At 31.1% G+C, this 21,059-nt stretch overlaps 1 protein-coding gene and 1 long non-coding RNA gene across 13 annotated transcripts; both read right to left on the bottom strand.

Annotated features, from left to right (window-relative positions):
- Nucleotides 1-3,973: 3,973 nt before the first annotated feature.
- On the bottom strand, nt 3,974-7,483 carry LOC106769751. 12 transcript variants are annotated; one of them, XR_001376368.2, is made up of 7 exons: nt 7,215-7,483; nt 6,621-6,792; nt 6,457-6,537; nt 5,786-5,880; nt 5,580-5,682; nt 4,999-5,121; nt 3,974-4,236 (listed from the first exon to the last, which is right to left on the bottom strand). It is a non-coding gene; the product is annotated as an uncharacterized LOC106769751 (long non-coding RNA). The 12 variants fall into 12 exon arrangements; XR_002669160.1 differs by having other exon boundaries at nt 4,999-5,058; nt 5,580-5,785; nt 5,817-5,880; XR_001376369.2 differs by having other exon boundaries at nt 5,817-5,880.
- Nucleotides 7,484-10,410: 2,927 nt separating this feature from the next.
- On the bottom strand, nt 10,411-20,215 carry LOC106770252 (glycinol 4-dimethylallyltransferase-like). Its single transcript, XM_014656068.2, has 13 exons — nt 20,117-20,215; nt 19,951-20,001; nt 18,032-18,285; nt 17,863-17,946; nt 17,690-17,764; nt 13,851-13,934; nt 13,655-13,744; nt 13,299-13,400; nt 13,066-13,161; nt 12,896-12,967; nt 12,719-12,814; nt 11,409-11,513; nt 10,411-10,525 (listed from the first exon to the last, which is right to left on the bottom strand). Exons 1-13 carry the CDS (start codon nt 20,169-20,171, stop codon nt 10,484-10,486), a joined length of 1,206 nt encoding a protein of 401 aa, XP_014511554.1. The 5' UTR covers nt 20,172-20,215; the 3' UTR covers nt 10,411-10,483.
- Between the last annotated feature and the right edge of the window lie 844 nt (nt 20,216-21,059).

The following is a 21,059-nucleotide window of genomic DNA, read 5'->3' as shown; positions in this document are numbered from 1 at the left end:
TTCTAGAGATAATTATTACTTTAGGGTTTAAGTTCTCTCTATATAAAAGTGAATGCATCGTTTTGAATAAATTGAATAAAAATATTATTTCTTTTATATTAATTCTTTTATGTTGTTGGACCTTTACTAGACTTTTACCAGAGTCATCATCTGACTTTCGCTAAACCTTCACTAGACCTTTGTGAAAAATTTGTCGGAGTCGTCGTCAAACCTTCTCTAGAGACGTCGTCATAGTCTCGCTAGACCTTTGTCGGAGCCTTGCTATACCTTTACTAGACCTGGCCGAACCTTTGTTGGAACTATCACCAGAGTTGTTGTCGGACCCTCGTTGGAGTTCTTATTAGAGTCATTATCGAGCTTTTTTGTTGGAGCTTTTGACATATCAAAATTGTCATTGCTACCACTTTGGAGCATGACAACTCCACTAAGCAATGTTAAGCTTCTAACTGTAGAGATACATGCACTATTTGCTCAAAATTGAATGTTCGAAATCTCAAATAAAGTCTACTAGTGGGTCACCTTCTAGTATTTTCTCTTTAGTTATGACTGGTAAGAACTTTAATTTAACTTTTAATGTTTCTAAGACTTTACGTAAGGACTCTTAGGTTCTTGACTATGGTGCCACATACTATATGACCCCTCATTAATCTTTTTTAACATCATATGTCTCTCCTTTTTGTAACCACATTACTATTGTCGATGGTACTCATATCCCAATAATTAGATGTGGCAATGTCTCCCTTTTTCCATCCCTCAACCTTAAAGATGTCCTTTATGTTCCAAACCTTTCCAATAATCTTATCTCCATCAAAAAACTTACCCATGACTTGTAGTGTTTTGTAACCTTCTTTCCTACTTGTTGTGTTTTCCAAGATCTTGTCACGGGGAGGACGACAAAAACTGTTAAGGAACTGAGAGAGTTGTATTGTTTTAATAACTTGGGATCTAAAAATAGTATTAGTCCATAAACAAGTACCTCTTGTATCCAATCTTGCACTACTTGAGTCTGCTCCAATTGGGCTTCTCCATTATCGTTTAAACATCCCTCCTTTTTGGTTCTAAATTTCATGTTTCCTTTGTTATTTTCCAAAGAATCTTTTGAGTCATTTAAATGGGATGTATAATAACATGCAAAATTACCGTTGTGTCACATATCCTCCTTGTAATACAAAGAGTGTCCATCCTTTTGATTTAATTCATTCTAACATTTGGGGACCTGCATCAAACTATAGTATTTCTGGTGTTAAGTGGTTTATCATGTTTTTTGGAAACACGATGCCTCAGTTTCAACACCAAGAGGGGCCTGAATTGGTGAGGTTTAAAAATCAGAGTCTTTTCAAAAAAAAATTCGCAAAGTATGAACCTTTACAAAGTTTCTTAAATCGCAAGAAATGAAAAGTTTAAGTGCAGCGGAAATATAAAGTTGGCTATGTAAACAGTAAAGTCAACTTAATGTAAAAGTGTAGGGATAGAGAAAGCAAACACAGAGTTTTTATACTTGTTTGACCTCAATGCCTACATCCAGCGTCCTTCCACAACCAGGAAGTAAATGCACTATAAGGGTCAACGTTTTTACAGCAAGGTTTTTATAGAGACCTCCACGTAAAAAATATAAAATACCCATCTAACCCTCTAACCAAAATATAGGAAGCAATACAAAGATTTGCAGCAAGATATTCCTTCTTCTGCAATCTTCAACCCACTTTGAAAAATCCTCAAAGTGTCAGAACTTCACGAGTCCACCTCCTGTAATTCCAACTGGACAACAACAATCTTTCCAAAGATTGATAGAAAACTTGATCAGTATGATGACACCAAATGTGCAGAACTTGATCAAACAGTACGCGCAATTCACTTTCTCCTTAAGACACTTTTCCAAGAAAGATCTCCACCTTCTTCTTGATGAGTTCTTGGAGCGTTCAATCACAGGATCTATATCTGAAACATCAAATAAAAATGTCTGTTCAACCAAAGTCTCTCTTCTCTCTTTGATCAACAGAGTCAAGTTTATTTATAGTTTTCTATAAATCAGACGCTCCTGTAGTCGACTGTCACCAGAAAATTATAACAGTTAAGTCAATTAGCAGCAGTCATAACAACCAAATTGATTTCGTATTTAATATAATTGACTATCAATTAATGCTTTAACAAACAATTGAAATATAGTCGTAACAATGCAAAAGCATTAACAGAATTTCAAAACAAATAACTAACTAAGTCGGATCCACTGCGCATGCAGTCGACTTAGACACTTCAAATAAGTTTTGAAAATCTTTTCAATGCAAAATCACTCACAGCACTGCTTTTGAAAATCTGTGCAAAGTCACGAGTTTTAATCGACTTACTTCATAATGAAGTCGACTTGAAACTTGCAGATTTGCCACACAATATAAGTTCATCAAAGTGCATGTGGTTTTCTTTTCATAAACATATGTAATGCAATCATAAGTGATGTATCAAGTATCAAATCAGTGAATATGCATACATATATGATAATCAACACAAACATGTTCATTTAGATATCAATCACAATAAAGAATAAAACGTGCAACACATAACAATACATGTGTTATTAATAATGTGTTGTTATCATAAAAAACCAGAGCATGTGAGATTAAGGTTTAGCTAAACTAATGCTTCCTTTATCAACAATCTCAACAACGTTTATTGATGATTGTACTCGTATTATATGGATTTTCCTCATGAAAGAAAAATATGAAGTTTTTACTTTATTTGGTAAATTCTTCCATATGGAAAAAACATAATTTTAGAAGTCAATTAACTGTTTACATTTTGATAATGGAAGGGAATATGTGAATCATGACATGTATGATTTTCTTTCTAAAAATAATGTTATTCATGAATGTAATTGTGTGCATACACCTTAAAAATATGGCATTAATGAAAGAAAAAATAGGCATCTTCTTGAGGTGACATAAACACTTCTTTTCCAAATGAGTGTCCATAAATCTTATTGGGGAGAGGTTATTCTCACTACAACCTATCTTATTAACTGATTACCTTCTTGATTCCTAGATGGTTTGAGTCCTATTAAGTTCATATCTTCATTCTTTTCATCTATTGCTTTCTCTAGTCCTCATAATCAAGTTTTTAAATGTGTTGTATTTGTCCATATTCATAGTCAATTTTGTTGAAAGTTAGATCGTAAAGTTGTTCAATGTATATTCATTAGCTATAAATATAATAAAAAGGGATATTGTTACTTTCATCCTTCGAGTTGAAAGTTTTTTTACCTTCATGGATGTCACTTTTGATGAAACTAAATATTTTTACGAATGTCCTCAACTTTAGTGTGGGGGGGGGGGGGGGGGCTTCGTTTGAAGTTGAGTTTTTTTGAATCTTTTGAGTAATCTTTTATCCTTTTCATACAAGAACAATCTTGTACTACTCTCGGCACATCTTGTATGGATATCTCTAAAGTTAATCCTAACAAGGGCAACTATGTTCTTGAGACAGGGTAAATTCTAAAAATTAGTTGTGCATAGAATTTCTTCCATATAAAATATTATAGGAGACAAAAAAATCTTATCCAAGAACAACACCGATCATTTAACCTAGGGGCAAGTGTTCCTTCTTCTAACACCCTTGAACACTGGAAAATTCCTTTAATATTAATTGTGAACCTGACTTGATGACTTGCCCATTGTTTGGAAGAAAGGAACTCAGTTTTGAACCAAGTATCCTATTTCTCTTTTTATGCACTACAAGAAAAAATTAAATTACATACAACCAAAATCCGTATATAACACTTGGTTACATACGGCTTATATACGGATAAAAATCCATATGTAAAACTGTCGTAGATAAATTATATATGGATATATCCGTATATAATTTATATACGAATTTTCCATATATAATTATATACAAAAAGTCCGTATATAAAATCCGTATGTAATTAAAAATATAATTACATACGGAAGAATCCGTATGTAACTTTATAATTATAAAAAAAAAAAATTATCCTAATTCTCTATTCCTTTTGCAACCCGAACGAGATTCAGTCATTCCTTATATTACATAGTAAATCCAAAAGCATCCTTATACAATACGAGATATTCGAAATTTAATGTGTCTAAAAAGCTTAAAAAAACCATAATGTTAGTAGTCTTGAACCTCTTAACATCCTTTGTCACCCTCTCAAATTCCTCTATAACTCTCTCCATGTTAAACTCTTTTACTTTCTCCACCATCTTCGTAGTGCTTCAACTGCAGCTATTATAAAAGAACAAAAGAAAAAGAATTAATTTGACTTAATCTTATCTCTTGGTAACCCCATAAGTGTTAGTCTTGAACAGCTAAAAAAAAAAGAAGGTACGAGGATATGAAGGTTGTTCAAGTATATTCTTAACAATTCTGACCATATTTATGAAGGTTGTTCAAGTATATTCTTGTATTAAGTTGGTTATATTACAGAGTTATGCATTGAAAATTCTATTTAGTACTAAGCTGTTAGAACTGCAATTTCATATTATAGAGTTATACATTGAAAATTCTATCTAGAACTTTAATTTCATATTAGAGTTATGCATTGAGAATTCCCTATTCAAATTAATTTTATTGATCTAACCATTATTAATTAAAGTTTTATTCAATAAATTAAAGTTGTCAAGTTTCTATAAAATTTTAAGATCATTTTTAATTAACATGTAATGTGTTTTTAAAAATTAAAATAAGTAAACCTTGACGGCAAAATATAACCAACCTGTCCAAAACTTTATGATCATTGAGTTAATATTAAAATATTTAATAATTATATTAATATAATTTAAATTTTCAAACACTAAAAAGAAAAACAGCAAAAGTGTTGAAAGATAAATAATTATTAGCTTTAAAAAGAGTAAAGACATAAGAAAAAAGAGTAAAGGTATAAAAAAAAACACAATATACAATTAGTAGCTTTAAAAAGAGTAAAGGTATAAGAAAAAAGAGTAAAGGTATAAAATATAAGAATCAAAGAAACAAGGCATTTCATACCTTTGCCGAATGTGGAAACTGATAGTGGACAACACTTCTAACACCAGGAACATCAAGACTCTGGGCAACAACATATGTAGCAACAAGTAAACCATTTTCATTTTCCCAAAAGTGATCTATAGCCTACATTAAAACAATGTGCAAACAATAACAAAATGGCGAGGAAAATAAAATGCATAGTAAAGATACAATAGATAATATGCTCGATGGTGATCAACTACAATTTAAACAAAAATTGATTGAATCGTACTTCTATTTTGATTCAATTTTGATGCTCTAGAATCAGAGTGCTAGCTAAAACCACCCACAGATGTACGTGAAACTAAATTCATGGTGAACAATGAAACACTATGTTTCGACTGTCGTTCTTAAAATGAATGACACAAAAAAACATAAGAAAAATGAACAATAGCCCTGCAAATGAAAAATAACTGCTGAAAATTTGTAGCAATAAGATTTTGACAACTTTTCAGTATTAAATGTCTTTCTTTCCATATAGCAAAAATTCCTTCTATTAGACCAAAAATAAATACAATAAGAGATACCTTGTTCAATCATATCAAATATACAATCATACTAACCTTGTTTCACTATGAGGCATTACTGTGATTGTCAGGGGTAACATAATAAAACGCCCTTGTTGCTGCTATCACAGAATCCCCTCTCTTAACAATCCCCCCTCTTCTTTTCAAAACTCAGTCAAACATTAAATGGTTAGACATTAAAAGTGGAAATATCTACCAACAAAAAATAAACAACAATCATCCATGTGGTAAAAGACTAATACCTTTCACTTTGTGGGGGTAAAAGACTAATACCTTTCACTGGCAGCAAAAATTCCAGTGTGGCAGTCAATATCTTTTGCCTCACATTTAAGTCAGCCTGTACAAGAGATTATAAAGAATTCAATCAATTAAGCACACGTCAATCATCATACTAATGCAACACCCAAAATTATAAATTATTTTACTTTAGCATTTATAGACTCAGGTTCCTTAGAAAAATTTAAACTATTAAGAGTGTGTTTGGAACTCAGTGGAGCTTATCGAAATGCCAATCAATCAAGTCCCATTCTCTCTATATTTGCTGCTATAGAAAGTGGTCTTTCCTAGTTACAAGGCTACAAATGTGTTTCCTAACAAGACGCCATTTTGAACAGTACGCCCTTCATATAAATTATATTTATATACTCTGATTTTCTTGTGTGTGTTTATCATCTCCATTGATGAACTAAAAACAGAACAACAACACCAGAGAAAAGTTATTATAATTTCCTATCCTCTTTGGTTTTCTTAAGTGAAGGTTTGCTTCAATGTTGTGCATATTATCGCACTAGTTAAATAGATTAAAGTTTGCACCATATTTTAAACTAGATATCTTACTGCCAAGTTAAAATAAGATATGAATCTAAAACCACGAAACATATGCCTTTGCACAAAGCATAACATTATTGCTTACTCTTTAAGGTATCTTTGTCTTCATAAGAAGGAAAGTGGGAAGCCATTCCAAAACCTTCAGCCTTCTCTATAAATAAAGTTGCTGTAGAAAAATGTTCAAAACCCAAACGTTAAAAGAGGCAGTTTACAAGATCCATATATAACTGGTATAAGAACAAATCTTACTGTCTGGTGGAATTTGGCGCATCATTGGAGTCGTGGAACTCTACTTATTATAGTGCTGTGACGAATTTTGACTATATGGAGCATACTGTGTCGAAGGTGTAGCAGAGGTATACGGTAAGAATCTAGTGAACTCCTCAAGCAAATCTCAGTGGTCCTTGAAGAGGGTAGCAACCTAAAAATTTTGTTTAAAAGAAACAGTGTAAACTATATCAGCAAAACCACCAGAAAAACTGATTCTCCTTTATCTTTTTCACAAAATTGATTGCTTCTTCAAATTCAAAATCGAAGAGAGAATCAAGAAAAAAGAGGGATTTAGGGATTTTGGGTTTCTGGTTTTACGAATCAAGAACTTCCTAAAACACAAGACCCTCCTCAATCAGAATCTCCTAACAATGCAACGTCTTCCACACACAACACATGAACCACACCATAAAGCATTTGAACCAATCGAAAGAAAGAAAAAAGGGATTAGGGTTTTCTAGTTCTACGAATTTAGGGATTTACGAATGAACAGAGATAATTACTTGTAGATGAATGAATAATAAACCCTAAATCAGAAGAACGAAAGACTTAGTCAGAGCGAGAAAAACGAACTTCTTCTTCTTTCAAGTCAGTGCGAGAGAATGGTGACCAGGGTTAGCGGAGTGTGAAGAAGAAGAAAATGGTGAACTGTGTGAGAGTGAACGAGATGGACATAGAGTGAGTGCAAGAGTGAGCTTAGTGAGGGAGAGAGTGAGAGGCTATAAAGGAGCGGCAGAGAACGAGGGTTAGAGTGCTCGAGAGAGAGGCGGTGAGTGAAATGGGAGAACGAGGGAGCGGGAGAGAACGAGGGTTGCAGTACTGAAGCTGTGTAACTGAGAAACCTCATTTAAGTTATATATTTAATTTTTAATTATTAATTATTTAATAATCCATATATAAAGTTGGTATGTAAAAAGCTTCTTACATACAGATCTGAATCCGTATATAATAATCAGTATGTAAATTGCAATTTTCTTGCAGTGATGATTAATAAAAACCTATCTATGAAACATTAGGGTTTTCTCTCTACCATTGATGATATTAGAGTCCCTAATTTAGTTCAGGAAGCTTTGAAGGATGAGAATTGGGTTCAAGCCATGAACGAAGAGATGAATGCCTTAGAAAAAACCAAAGTAGGGAAATTGTTAACAAGCCACTAGATAAAAAGACAGTAGGATGAAAATGTGTTTATAATGTAACGTATAAATCTAATGGCACATTGGAAAGTTACAAAGCAAGGTTAATTGTTAAAGAATTTATTCCAACTTATGGTGTTGGTTATGAGGAGACATTTGCTCCAATAGGAAAGATGAATATGGTTATAATCATTCACTCATTAGTAGTTTATTTTTGTTGGGAATTGTAATAATTTGATGTGAAAAATGATTTCTTGCATGGACAATTAGAGAAAGAATTCTATATGGAAATTCCCACATGCTTTAGGCCTATTGAAGAAGGGAATAAAACATGTAGGTTGAAGAAATCCTTGTATGAAGTTAAGCAGTCACCTCGTGCTTGGTTTGGTCGGCTCACTCATGTTATGATCTCCATGAAGAATCAACAGATTCAAAGTGACCATACCTTGTTCTTTAAACATTCCCCAAAAGGTAAACTTGCACTACTCTTAGTTTATGTTGATGATATGATTGTTGTAGGATATGATTAACATGAGAAACAAATATTGAAGGAAAAGTTTACTACTTAATTTGAAATGAAGGATCTAGGAAAGTTGATGTACTTTCTTAGGATAGACGTAACTTACTCGAAGAAAGACATCTTTATCACCCAAAGAAAGTATGTTATTGATCTTCTCAAAGAAACATATATGATTGATTGCAAGACCATTGGAGTTCCTAAAAAAAACCATAAAATTGGAAGTGATGAAGGAAGTTCTTTTGTGAATAAAGGCCAATATCAAAGACTTGTTGGGACTCTCATTTTTCCAATGGATAGACATTTACAAGTTGTAAACAAAATCCTTCAATATTTGAGGACATGTTCAGGAAGGGGATTATTGTTTAAGAGAAATGAAAAATTACAAACGGAAGTGTATACTGATGCAGATTATGTAAGGTCTGTCATAGATAAGAAATCCACCTCAAGTTATTGCATGTTCTTAGGTGGAAATATTTGACAACTTAGAGTGTCCTTACAGGTCTAGTGCAAAAGTTGAATTCCGAACTATGATACTTTATTGTGATAAGAAGTTTGCTATTAGCATTGCTCACAATCCAGTTCAACATGATAAAACTAAATACAGAGAGATAGATTATTTAGAAGATTTTTTTACAAAAAGTCTTTTAACTAAGCAATTTCATGATGTTACATACAATCTAGGAAAGATAGATATTCATTCACCAACCAACTTGAAGGAGGGTGTTGGTAGTTGAATATTAAATGCAATACTAATATTGTTGGTAAAATATTAAATTACTAGAAGTTAGAAAATTGTAATTATTATTTTAGGGGCTACGATGTAGAGGGACAGTGACGTGGAGGAGTTGCAATGCGGAGTAACTATGAAACAAAGGAGCTATAACAAATATGAATGATTGTAGCAACAACACAAATGGTGTAGATGAAGTTGTGTGATATGGGCAAAACTATGAGAATGTGTGTGATGGAGACAAAGCAAAGGAAAATTAATTTTAAGTTAGGGTTTGTTTGATTTTAAAAGACGAAACTGCTTTATTTAAAATACACGTAGGTTGTGAGTTAGCTCACTATAATCTATCTCGAATCTGCATAACCATAAGTTAAATGAATTGAACTTGTTTCGACTTATAATAAAAAAACTTTAATTTTTTAATCTTATATCAAATCTATTCTATATATATATATATATTATTAAATATAAAGAAAACTATTGTATTCTTTAATTTCTCTTAGAAAGCATTAAACTATGCTTGAAACGAAATGGAGGAGTATATAATAAACTTTAAAAATATTACTCCAAAATTTCCTTAAATCAGATGTGTTAATTAGTTCAATTCATCATAGTCTGTCTAATAAAATATAGTGCAATATAAATATTAAATAATTTTATTTTTAAACTATTCTCTCTATATACTCTCGGTCAAGTGCTGGAATACCTTTATTTTGCAATTGAATGCATACAAGAGAGGTAAGGAAACAACTTTCCATTTTCACTCGTTTCATAAATTCTTAGTAAATTGATCCATTGGAAACGTACATGTTTCTTTTTTTCTCCTTTTATTTAACTCTTATTTGGTGCCACTTATGGTTTGACCAAAGATAACGTCTCTGTTTGCACTTAAATATAATTAAAGTGTTTTAATTAATCCAACATAACTTTTTATATTTAAATATAAGTTATAGTACCATAAAGTTATTGTAGTACCTTTAATAAAAAAGAGAAATATAGATTCTCTATTTGATTTTTTTTTTCAGTTACTTTGTTGTGTCTTCAAAATAAATACTTAAATACTATAACAGTGTATTTCTAATGCCCAACAGATAAAAGCACAAAAAATAGCAACTAAAAATGATAGGGGTAGATAAATTTAATATTTTTCAATTAATTTCAACTAGAAAATGTATTCGAGAAGTAAGAAACTTGTATTAATGTATAAATAACCATATATTTAAAATATAAGAGAAATTAAAAAAAAAATGCATATTCTGCTAATTTCAAACTTTACCAAATTTGTTCATATATAGTCTTCTTAAAACTAAAGAAAAATCTAAACTAATACAAGAGGTAATCATAGTGAGGGAGAACATATCTTTGTACTAATTATTTCAATAATTTTCAAATGCAAACAACTCTTGTTTATTTCGTTGGATGTGGTTATCAACATTGTTTTAACCAGCACATATCTTTATCTGATCAACGGCATGAGAAAGTATGCTACGTACAATAACTGCAAAAACAGAAAAGACATCAATATATGATATATCCCACTTTAATGAAAAAAGAACACAGATTTTAGTGCAAAAATTTAAAAATAAATATAGAAAAAATTGACCAAAATTCACTTGAGACTAGGGATGGTAATGGGTCGGGTCGGACACGGATAGTGTCTACTTGCAACCCGACCCGCCGGATAAAAACGTATCCGCCACCCGACTCACTATCCGCCGGGTATTCGTTTAAAAAATACTCGCGGATATTTTAAAACCCGCAGGTACTCGTTGGATACCCGTTTTCAACCCGCAAATATTAAAAAAAAAACATTTTATAAGTTTTTAAATGAAATAATTCAAATTAAATTGAAAAAAAAAATTGAAATGTTTTAGATTTAAAGTTAAAGGTACTTATGCAAAGGAAACTAAGGACAGAAATGTAATTTTAACTTCTAAACGGGTAACGGGTATCTGCGGGTACAGATAATACAAAATCCGAACCCGACCCGATAAGAAACGAATATTAAAAAACCCGTTACCCGCGGATACCTATTACCCGTGGGTACCAACTATCCACAACGAGTTTAATCCGCGGATACCCGCAGGCACGGATTTGTTTGCCATCCTTACTTGAGACACGCTTTGCATCTTGAACATTACTGTTTTTTTTTTTTAATTTATTACAAGTTCAAACTATCATAGAAATTCATGTTCACAAAAAATAACTTTAGCTGATTTATCCCAGATTATGTATCTCAATTGGAAATAGAAAAGAAATAGAAGTTAAAAAGAAAACTTATTTTTCAAAACAGGGAAAATTAATTAGATGGTTATTTCTTTCAAATAATAATACAGATATTTAGCTCCTTAAATGGTAAACAAATATTAAATCATTATTACCTTCCAGATCAACATAAAGAAGGATCCGATGGAAGCTTTGCTAGTCAAATCTACAGATTTTGCTTGATACCAGAGAATCCAAGCCAGAACAGCATGTCCCAAGCCCTAAAACATTGATAACAGATTAGGAAATTGTAATAGCCTATCCAATAAGCAAAACATTCCCAGGGCACATTTCTTCATTTAAGGAGAGTTCATGGAAAATTGATGATGGAAGAAATATAAGTTTTCGATACGATTCGTGAACTTGAGAGTTACCCTATAATACTTCGTTTTCCTATAATATATTCAAATGCAAAAGTCAATGGAGAAACTATTGAGGGTAAGAAATATGGTGCATTTCTCTGACTATTTCTCTCTACACCTATAATTTCTTGTGAATTCCAAAACTATCCTCTAAAAATATAACTTAAAATGCCTCTTTTTTAAGTTTTCCTCTCTTTACAATTCAAAAATCCTTACAATCCATTTTTCGAAGACTTCAACAGATTTCGAAATCGATTGAATGAAATTTCGAAAACTTCAATGGATTCAAAATTTGTGGAAAGATTTTTTTAAAGTTTCAACGAATTACAAAATTTGTTGAAGGATTTTTTTCTTTCAATAAATTTCGAAATCAGTTAAAGAATTTTTCGAAGGTATCAACTAAATTCAAAATGGGATTTCAAAGGCTTCAACGAATTTTGAAATCTGTTGAAGGATTTTTCGAAGGTTTCAATGAGTTTTGAAATCGAAGGTTTCAATGAGTTTTGAAATCTATTAAAGATGTAAACGGATTTTGAAATATGTTGAAGGCTTAAATGGATTTCGAAATTTGTCTAGACTTTCAACAGATTTCAAAATCCCTTGAAGTATGTGAATTGGATTATAGGTTTCATGCACCTATTTTTCACAAGAGAAATGTAACCTTATTGAGGACTATTTTGAGAAATTGAAGTTGAAAGAAAAAACATTTGGAGGTGTAGAGAGAAACGTCGGAAAATGTGGCTAGATAATAAATGAGAAACTTAGAATAGAGGAGAGAATAATTTGATTGGAAATATAAATTATAAGTATTAGCTTTTATGGAGGTAATGAGAAACAAACCAAATAGAGACATAGAAAGTTAAGTTAGAAAGATATGTGGGGGGGATTACAAGAATAGTTTGGGAAAGATATTGTTAGACGTTCGTTTTATATTCTAACACGTACCACAATATGCTTATATGCAAAAATAAATAAAAAATCTAATTAAGTGGAAAAATGATGCAAGTGTGTAACAATCCACGCAGATGTAGAATTCAAACTTATATATGTAAGAAGCATGTTACCGTGACAATTTTAACCAGAAGACTAGAAGACGTTAGTCCCGCCATGAGGGCAATTCCGAAAGCCATTTCAAAAAGAGAAACACAAAACCAGAATACCTGCAAAGATTAGTTAGACACAACCAAAGAAAATAAAAAGTAACAACAACTTAACTAAGATGTTTTACTAGGAAAACATACCCGTTTTTGACCGAAACGTGCTGCAAAAGATTGGATACCATATGCTTGATCTCCGTCGATATCAGGTATATCCTGTTGAATCCAATAAAAGGTTTACAATGGATACATATACTAAACCAAAAGCTTGATGTTGAAAAGAATGTCTGTTTTGAGAAAATAGAGTCTTTTACCTTGAACAATGCAATACCTAAAGAGTAGAAGCTCATGAATACAATAACAAAAACCAGTGATCTCGGAAAGATAGTAGCCCTCTTCAACACAAAGGTCTAGACATTGTTACATGAACACAATGAAAAAATGTATTTAGCTTCCTTTCATCTTTCTTTAATTAAAGACATGAGAAATGTTGTTAGAGAATATAATTAAAGACATGAGAAATGAGTATAATTAATTATATGACAACCTGCATGTGAGCGAAAAATGTAATTGGAAATACGACTGCCCAAGTAGCCCAAACGCATATTGCCGCAAGTAGTGGATGTCTTTTCCATCTCAACAGAGGCCCCTGAAAAGTTTTAAATCAGTTTTATCACCATCTAAACATTGTAAATGGGAATTTAAATTGGTTATCATAAATTTAATAGTCTATAATACTGTTTATGAACTAAAAACAATTATTTTTTTTCATCTTACTAATATATTTTCTATTATTATGGATATTATTATAAGTACTCTAACCTTCCATAACCCTTACATATGCTTATGCCTTGACATTTTAAGGGACAAAAATAAGTTTTTATGCAATCGAAGAGAACTCACATTGATCGAATAAGCTGTCCAAAGAAGAAAGCACGACACAACATTCCAAATCAATGGCCAAGAACCTATAGTCCAGGCAAGCCCAAAACTCTGTAGAAGATAAAAAAAAAAAAAAAAAAAAGACTCCTTATACTTTGTCAGCGAAGAACTTCTAAAAAATATTACTGTGAAAGGGAAAAAAAAAAATATATGGCACCAGAATTAAACTTGATGCAACAATAATGGCACCAGTGGTGAAGGATATTTGCCCAGAAGCCAATGGAAGATAGGGTTTGTTTATCTGCAATAAAACATGCAACAAACTACTAAATAAGACAAACCATAACATAAGTTACTTATGTTGGGAGGAAACTTTAGAAACATGAAGAAAGTGTTTAAAATTGGGAGAGGTTAAAAGATTTTGAAAGAAGAGAAAAACTTTTTGTAATATTGACTGTATCTAATTTGTTATGGTTTGATTACAAATGTTCTAATCATTCCTATTTATACTAACAGTATCTCCTTAATTAATGATTAAGATCTTGCCACCACAACATTAATCTAAGGACTATAAATCATTCTCTAGAGGTTTTTAAAAATTTTCCTACCTAATCATAGGTATTCATGTATTCCATTTACACATCCATTTACGCATTCTCTCATATAATGGTAACAAGTGTGGATGTGCTTACTTCAATTATGGAAGACTAGATTTTTTGCTAAAGTTATTGTTGACTTGTTGCCCACAAAAATCTTTGTTGGCTCCACTTGTGGCAAGCTCAACTCCTTCAATAAGTTTCACAACCAAACAACATGGCAAACACATGAAGTTGTAGCTACCTACTCTGCTTCACATGTAGATAAAGTGACAATAGGTTGCTTCTTGAACATCTAAGCAAAGGTTGTGTCTCCCATGTAGAACACAAATCCACTTGCGCTCTTTCGATCATCCATATCCCCATTCTAATCACTGTCGCTATATCCAATAAGCTTGTAGTCTAGAAATGGAATAGTATATGCCAAAACTTGTTGTACCTTTGATATATCGAAGAATCCGTTTCGCAAACTTGAAGTGAGTAGTTGTTGGAGCTTCCATGTAGCGACTCACGACTCCAATGGCATAGAGAATGTCTGGTCTTGTACAAGTTAAATAACACAAACTTCCAACAAGACTTTTATAGAGGTTCGATCTAGTTTTCTCCCTTCACCCATACTCAACTTATTGCCACATTTCGTAGGAGTATTAAATGGATTAACATCATCCATCTGGAACTTTTTGAGGAGGTCTTTAGCATAGCTTTCTTGAGTGATAAATATTTATTTATTTCTTTGCTTTACTTCAATTCCAAGATAATATGTCATAAGCCTCATGTCGGTCATTTCAAATTCCGTGGTGATATCCTTCTTGAATTCCTTAAACATGCTTGGATTATTCCCTATGAAAATCAATTCATTGACATACCATCATAGAATTAAAATATCTTCGTCTTGAGCTTTGATATAAATTGCATACTCATATGGACACTTTATGAAATTCGCTTCTTTGAAGTACTTCTCAATTCAAAGATTCCAAGATCTAGGGGCTTGTTTCAACCCATAAAGAGCCTTCTTTAATTTCAAGACTTTGTCTTCTTCACCCTTAATTTCATATCCTAGTCGCTGGTCAAGGTAGACTTCTTCTTCAAGAACTTCATTTAAGAAGGCGAATTTGACATCCATTTGATATATCTTCCAATTATTCTGCGCTAATAACGACATAATAAGTCTAATAGTTTCTAATCAAGCAACTAGAGCAAATACCTCATCATAGTCGATGCCAACTCTTTGGCTGTAGCTTTTCGCCACAAATCTTGCCTTGTATCTCTGAACTTTTCATTTCGAGTTCTTCTTTGCTTTGTAAATCCACTAGACATCAATTGCTTTTTGCCTTTTTGAAAGCGAGACTAGCTTCCATGTATCATTCTTTGTTATCGCCTTGATCTCTTCATCTTTAACATTTCTCCAACACTTCTTTTCAATTTCTTCTTGGAATTTCATGGCCTTACAGTCAGCAAATAGACAGAATAAGCTAACATTTTCTAGATTTTCAGTTACCTCATAAATTTCTTGGAGACTTCGAAAACATGCAATTCTTTCACTTGAGTTTTCGTCTTCTTGAAGGGTTCTATTTGGTGATGTAGGTGGAGTAGCAGGTGCCTCTTTTGGTTGTTGTGATTGTTCCACGTCATCTTCTTCAACGCATAAGAAGAAGTTACAATCTTCACAACTTGTCGACCAATCTCATTCTACTTCTTCATTAAACACTACATTTTGACTTATGATTGTTTTCCTTGTATTAGGGTTATAAAGCTTGTACCCTTTGGAGTTAGCGTCGTAGCCAATGAATATGTATTTTTTACTTTTGTCATCAAGCTCATTGTGCTTCTCATCTAGTACATGGACATAAGTTATGCTTCCAAAGACTCTAAGATGAGAAATATCTGACTTTCTTCCACCCCATGCTTCTTGTGATGTTTTTCCACTCACGCTTTTTGTTGGAGAGCGATTGGTAAGATAAACCACACATGCAACGACTTTAGCCCAAAACTCCTTCGGAAGTCTCTTACTTTTAAGCATGTTCCTTGCTTTCTCCAAGATTGTTCTATTCTTCCTTTTCACCACTCCATTTTGTTGAGGGGATCTTGACACAGTCAATTGTTGTATAATCCTATTGTCTTCATAATACTTGATTCGTGACATGTCAAACCTTGAATTTGGGTTTCCTCTCCCATGACCTCTGTTGAAGCTTTCTCCTCTTTAGTTATTGTTGTTAGGATTCCATTCGTGTCTGCGTCCATATGCACACCCTTATCCTTGTTTTTGACTTTAACTTCATCTTGATTGGTTGCAAGGATTTTCTTCTTTTCTTGAATCAACATATGTGCCTTGAGGACTTGCTCCACGATCTCTTCCTTCTTATTTTTCTTTTCTTCATAAGCTTGCAACAAACTAAGAAGTGGCTCTATTAACATGGCCTCTATGTCTTTGGTTTCTTTGATAATGGTTCAAACTTTGGATCTAATGATCTAAGAATTTTCTCCATAATTCTTACATCATCTAACTTCTCACCAATTCTTTTCAATTGATTGGTAACCGTTAAAACTCTTGCAAAGTAATCAAAGACTAGTTCACCTTCCTTCATATGCAAAGCTTCAAACTCTCCTCTCAAAGTTTGAAAACTTACCTTTTTAACTTGAGCTACTCCCTTGTAAGAAATCTTAAGCTTCTCCCATGCGTCCTTGGTTGACTTGACTCTGGAAATCTTCTCAAAAGTATCTTCGTTTAATCCTTGATAGATTAGACAGAGAGCTTTCTTGTCTCCATTCCTTGAATCTCTCAAACTCTCCTTTTGAGCTTGAGAAAGATCGTCTACATTCTCTAGCTTGGTGTGGCCCTTCTCGACCACCTCCCACACATCATGTGCACTAAGGAGAGTTATCATCCTATGCTCCAATTTTCTATATGCTCTCGGTGAGCATCGAGACTTGAAAAGAAACTTTGGTATTTGCCATTTCTATGAAGATCTTATGGCTTTGATACCACTTTGTTGAGAGGAAACTTTAAAGACTTGAAGGAAGTGTTTAAAAATTGGGAGAGTTTAGAAGATTTTGAGAAAGAGAAAGGCTTCTTGTATTATTAGTGTTTCTAAATTTTTTGGCTTGATTACAAATGATTCAATCATTCCTATTTATATTAGTAACAACCTCTCAACCAATGGTTAGGATCTTGTCTAAAGACTGTAATTTATTCTCTAGAGGTTTAAAATTATTTTTATGTACACTCTCTAAATATTTTTATACTACATTATAAAATCTTTCTAAATAAGATTTTTCTAGAATTTTATTTAGTCACTTTCTTATCTAGGCCAAAAATCCAAAATCAATTTATAACAACTTTTTCCATAATGTTTGTGAGTTATAAAAGTTTGTCTGGTTTATTAACCATATATATATATATATATATATATATATATATATTATTGATGGAGATATTTATTTGTAGTAGAAAGTTTCATACCTTATCTATTTCAAGGTCAGATAATTGATTGACACCATTAACGTAAATATCCATAAACAAGAGAGGTACCATAGCCTGAAACATTTTGAGAACTCAAAAGCTGTTAATGAAGTTAAAGCGTAGTTTTTATAAGTGGCTATTTAAGGAGAATTGACTTATAATTAGAGTCTCACCTGTAACACCCCAATAAAAAACAATAGAGATATATCTGATAGCTTCTCCACTACCAAGAGAGATGCAGAAACTGTGCTAAATGTCTGACCACAAAGATAAAATGTCTCATTTATAATTATATATACACAAAAAAGAATGTGCTTCGTATTTGAAAAAAATTGAACTTACTCGACCAATAACGCTGTAAGGATTGCAAAACATGAAGAAAGCAACTACAAATTTATTTATTGAGATCAAAAGTGTTTTGGCATTAGAATCCTCTGCTTCAGAATCAAGATCTTGTCTTGAGATGGCTTTCCCGACATGTTTCTTTCCTTCAATCCATCTGTAATCATTGTTCAATCTTGACTGTTTGAAACTCAAAACATTATATTCTATTTGAGTTTTTCTTTTGTATTGAGAAGCTTTTGAGTCACAACAACCTAAGCATCAAATGTTTGATGAAGTATTAGTGATAATAAATAAATAAAATTATACTCCTATATCAAACTCTTTCTTAAATATTTTTGAACATAAAATTAGATTATAAACTATATTTTCATTTGAATGACAAATGTTTTATACTGTATAACATTATTTTTTTATTAAATTTATTTCCAAAAGATGATTGAAATTTAATTTTAAAATAATAGATTATAAAAATAAACAGATAAAAAAATTAAGTACATAGATAAATATTAGAGGAAATCCGTTTGAGTAGGCTGTGAGAGAAATCCTGTGGGCTAATAAAATTAAATTAGAAATTAATAAAATTATTTTAAATCAATTAAAATTAATTTTAAAGGTGGAGAAAACGTTTTTATCGTCAATTAATAACTTTGAATTTATCAATTTTACTAAAATATATAATCATGATATATTAATTAACATAAAATTAGTATTCTAGCATTTTATTTTTTTATTATATTTAAATTAATAAAATTATTTTAAATTTAATTTAACTTTTCTTCTGTAAAATTATCTTTCTATTTTTTCAATTTAGACACCTCCTTTCCAAAAAAAAGGTTGACAGACAATTAGGAGTAGGTAAAGCCCTTTACTTTTTAAGTGTACCATAAAAGTGATACTCAATCATGTTTCAAATTTGCATGGTGATACACATCAAAGTGACACTTTATCATCTTTCAAACTGACACTTTAATTATAATTTTTTCTTTATAATAAAAGTTATTTTACATATTAATAATTTTTAAAATATAAAATAATCACTATAATAATTAATTATTTTTTTAAATTAATATTTATTCGATGATTTTCGTATAAATACATCGGGTTAAATATGTTTTTAGTCTCTATACTTTGGAACGATTTTGATTTTAGTCCCTATTTCAAACTAAGGTACAATTTAGTCCTTCAACTTTAGAAAACTCTGGTTTTAGTCCATTTTACCAATTTTTTTTAAACTTTATTTGTTGTTTCAAACGCGTTTAACATTGAAGCAAAAATGTGTGAAAGAGTGTAAACAATTCAAATGTTATAATGAAACGTGTTTGAAACAACAAATAAAATTAAAAAAATTTGATAAAAAGGACTAAAACCAGAATTTTCTAAAATTGAGAGAATAAATTATACTTTATTTTAAAAAAGGGACTAAAACCAAAACGGAACTAAAATCATATTTAACCTTAAATACATCCCATCTAACATATTAACACGTAAAAAAGTGTAATAAGAGCAAATTATGCGCTGTTAAAAAAAACGGTAAATTATACTTGTGTTGCTTGAGTATCTTAGATTGTAAATATGATACTTTCCTTTTTGTATTTCTATACTAGTTATTTTATTAACTTTATGTCATCATCATTCTTTCTTCACTCAATCAAATCACTAAGTTAAAAATTTTATATAAATTTAAGTTTAAAAACTTTAATTCAAACATGTATTTTTTGTTTTTCGACTCTTAGTATAATACAATAACATTTAATGATTAAAAAAAACATAGTTTGTTTTAAAAAATACTATCAATATTGAAAAACAGAAAAAAAAATGAAAATCTCCTTAAAAAATGTTCTAAACAAGTTCTCTTTATTATAAAAAGAGTAATATTAATAAAGGTAATGCAAGAAATGAGGATATGTGAGACATACTTGTGTAGTAAATATTGTTGGATGAAAGTTTAGAGCGCGAGAGATTTCCCCCTACAATTAGCAATGTTTCACAATATCAGTCTCTAATGAATAATTTATCAAAATAAGTTTTACAAATGAAAAAAAAAGTATATTAATTCAAAGAACTTGAAGCTATAGTAGGTACCAGTTATGAATGAACAAGCATTATTAGCTGAACACACAGCACGCAGAGAATCCATGGAAACAACACAACACTTTTCTGTAGAAAAAGATGAGGGGAATAGAGCTTATATAGCACATTTTGTCACAGCTGAACCCAATAATTAAACCTGGCAAAAACAAAAACAATTGGAGACGACGTAGTATAAGCTTATCTCATTACTAAGGAATAATGATTTTTTAAGATAACTAAGAGATAAGCACAGATAAAGGATGAATTAAGAGTTGGAGAGATTTAAAACTAAGAATTAATTTTTTTGTTTATTGTTAAAATAATTTATGTTAATTTGATAGAAATATATTGGTATTAAAAAGTTTTGTTAAATCTTTTTCTTAAATACATTAATTTAGTAAAAGTGTATTAATATCTTAAAATAAAGACTTTGGATCTTGAGTTAACTCTGTCTGATTATACAATTTTATAAATAGTTTCATAAAAAATATTATCTGGTACCAGTGTGAACATGCATCATTATAGCTGAAGATATATCATGCACAGACTCCATGGAAACGAATACAGCACTTTCTATGGAAAAATGAAGGGAATAGAAGTTTATATACACTAAACTATGTCTATTTATCTAAATGGATACATTTTGTCACACAAGGTCAACCAAAATATTAAACAAAGAAAAAGTGATGAATTTTTATGGTAACACATTAAGAAAAAGAAGTGGTGTTTGATTAAATGCACCAAGTTGTATTAGATTATTTCAACGGTGTGCAAATTGAATATATATATATATATATATATATATATATATATATATATATATATATATATATATATATAAATGGGTTTGCTAAAAATAAAAAAAAATAAAAGATAGTTATTAAAAATTAGTCCACGAGAAAAGTTATTAATTTTTATTTTATTTTTAATTTTAAAAAATAACTATCTTTTATTT

Source organism: Vigna radiata, chromosome 8, assembly GCF_000741045.1.
Source record: "Vigna radiata var. radiata cultivar VC1973A chromosome 8, Vradiata_ver6, whole genome shotgun sequence".
Lineage (NCBI taxonomy): Eukaryota > Viridiplantae > Streptophyta > Magnoliopsida > Fabales > Fabaceae > Vigna > Vigna radiata.
Note: the sequence above shows the minus strand (reverse complement) of the source record. Positions and strands in the feature narration are given on the sequence as shown.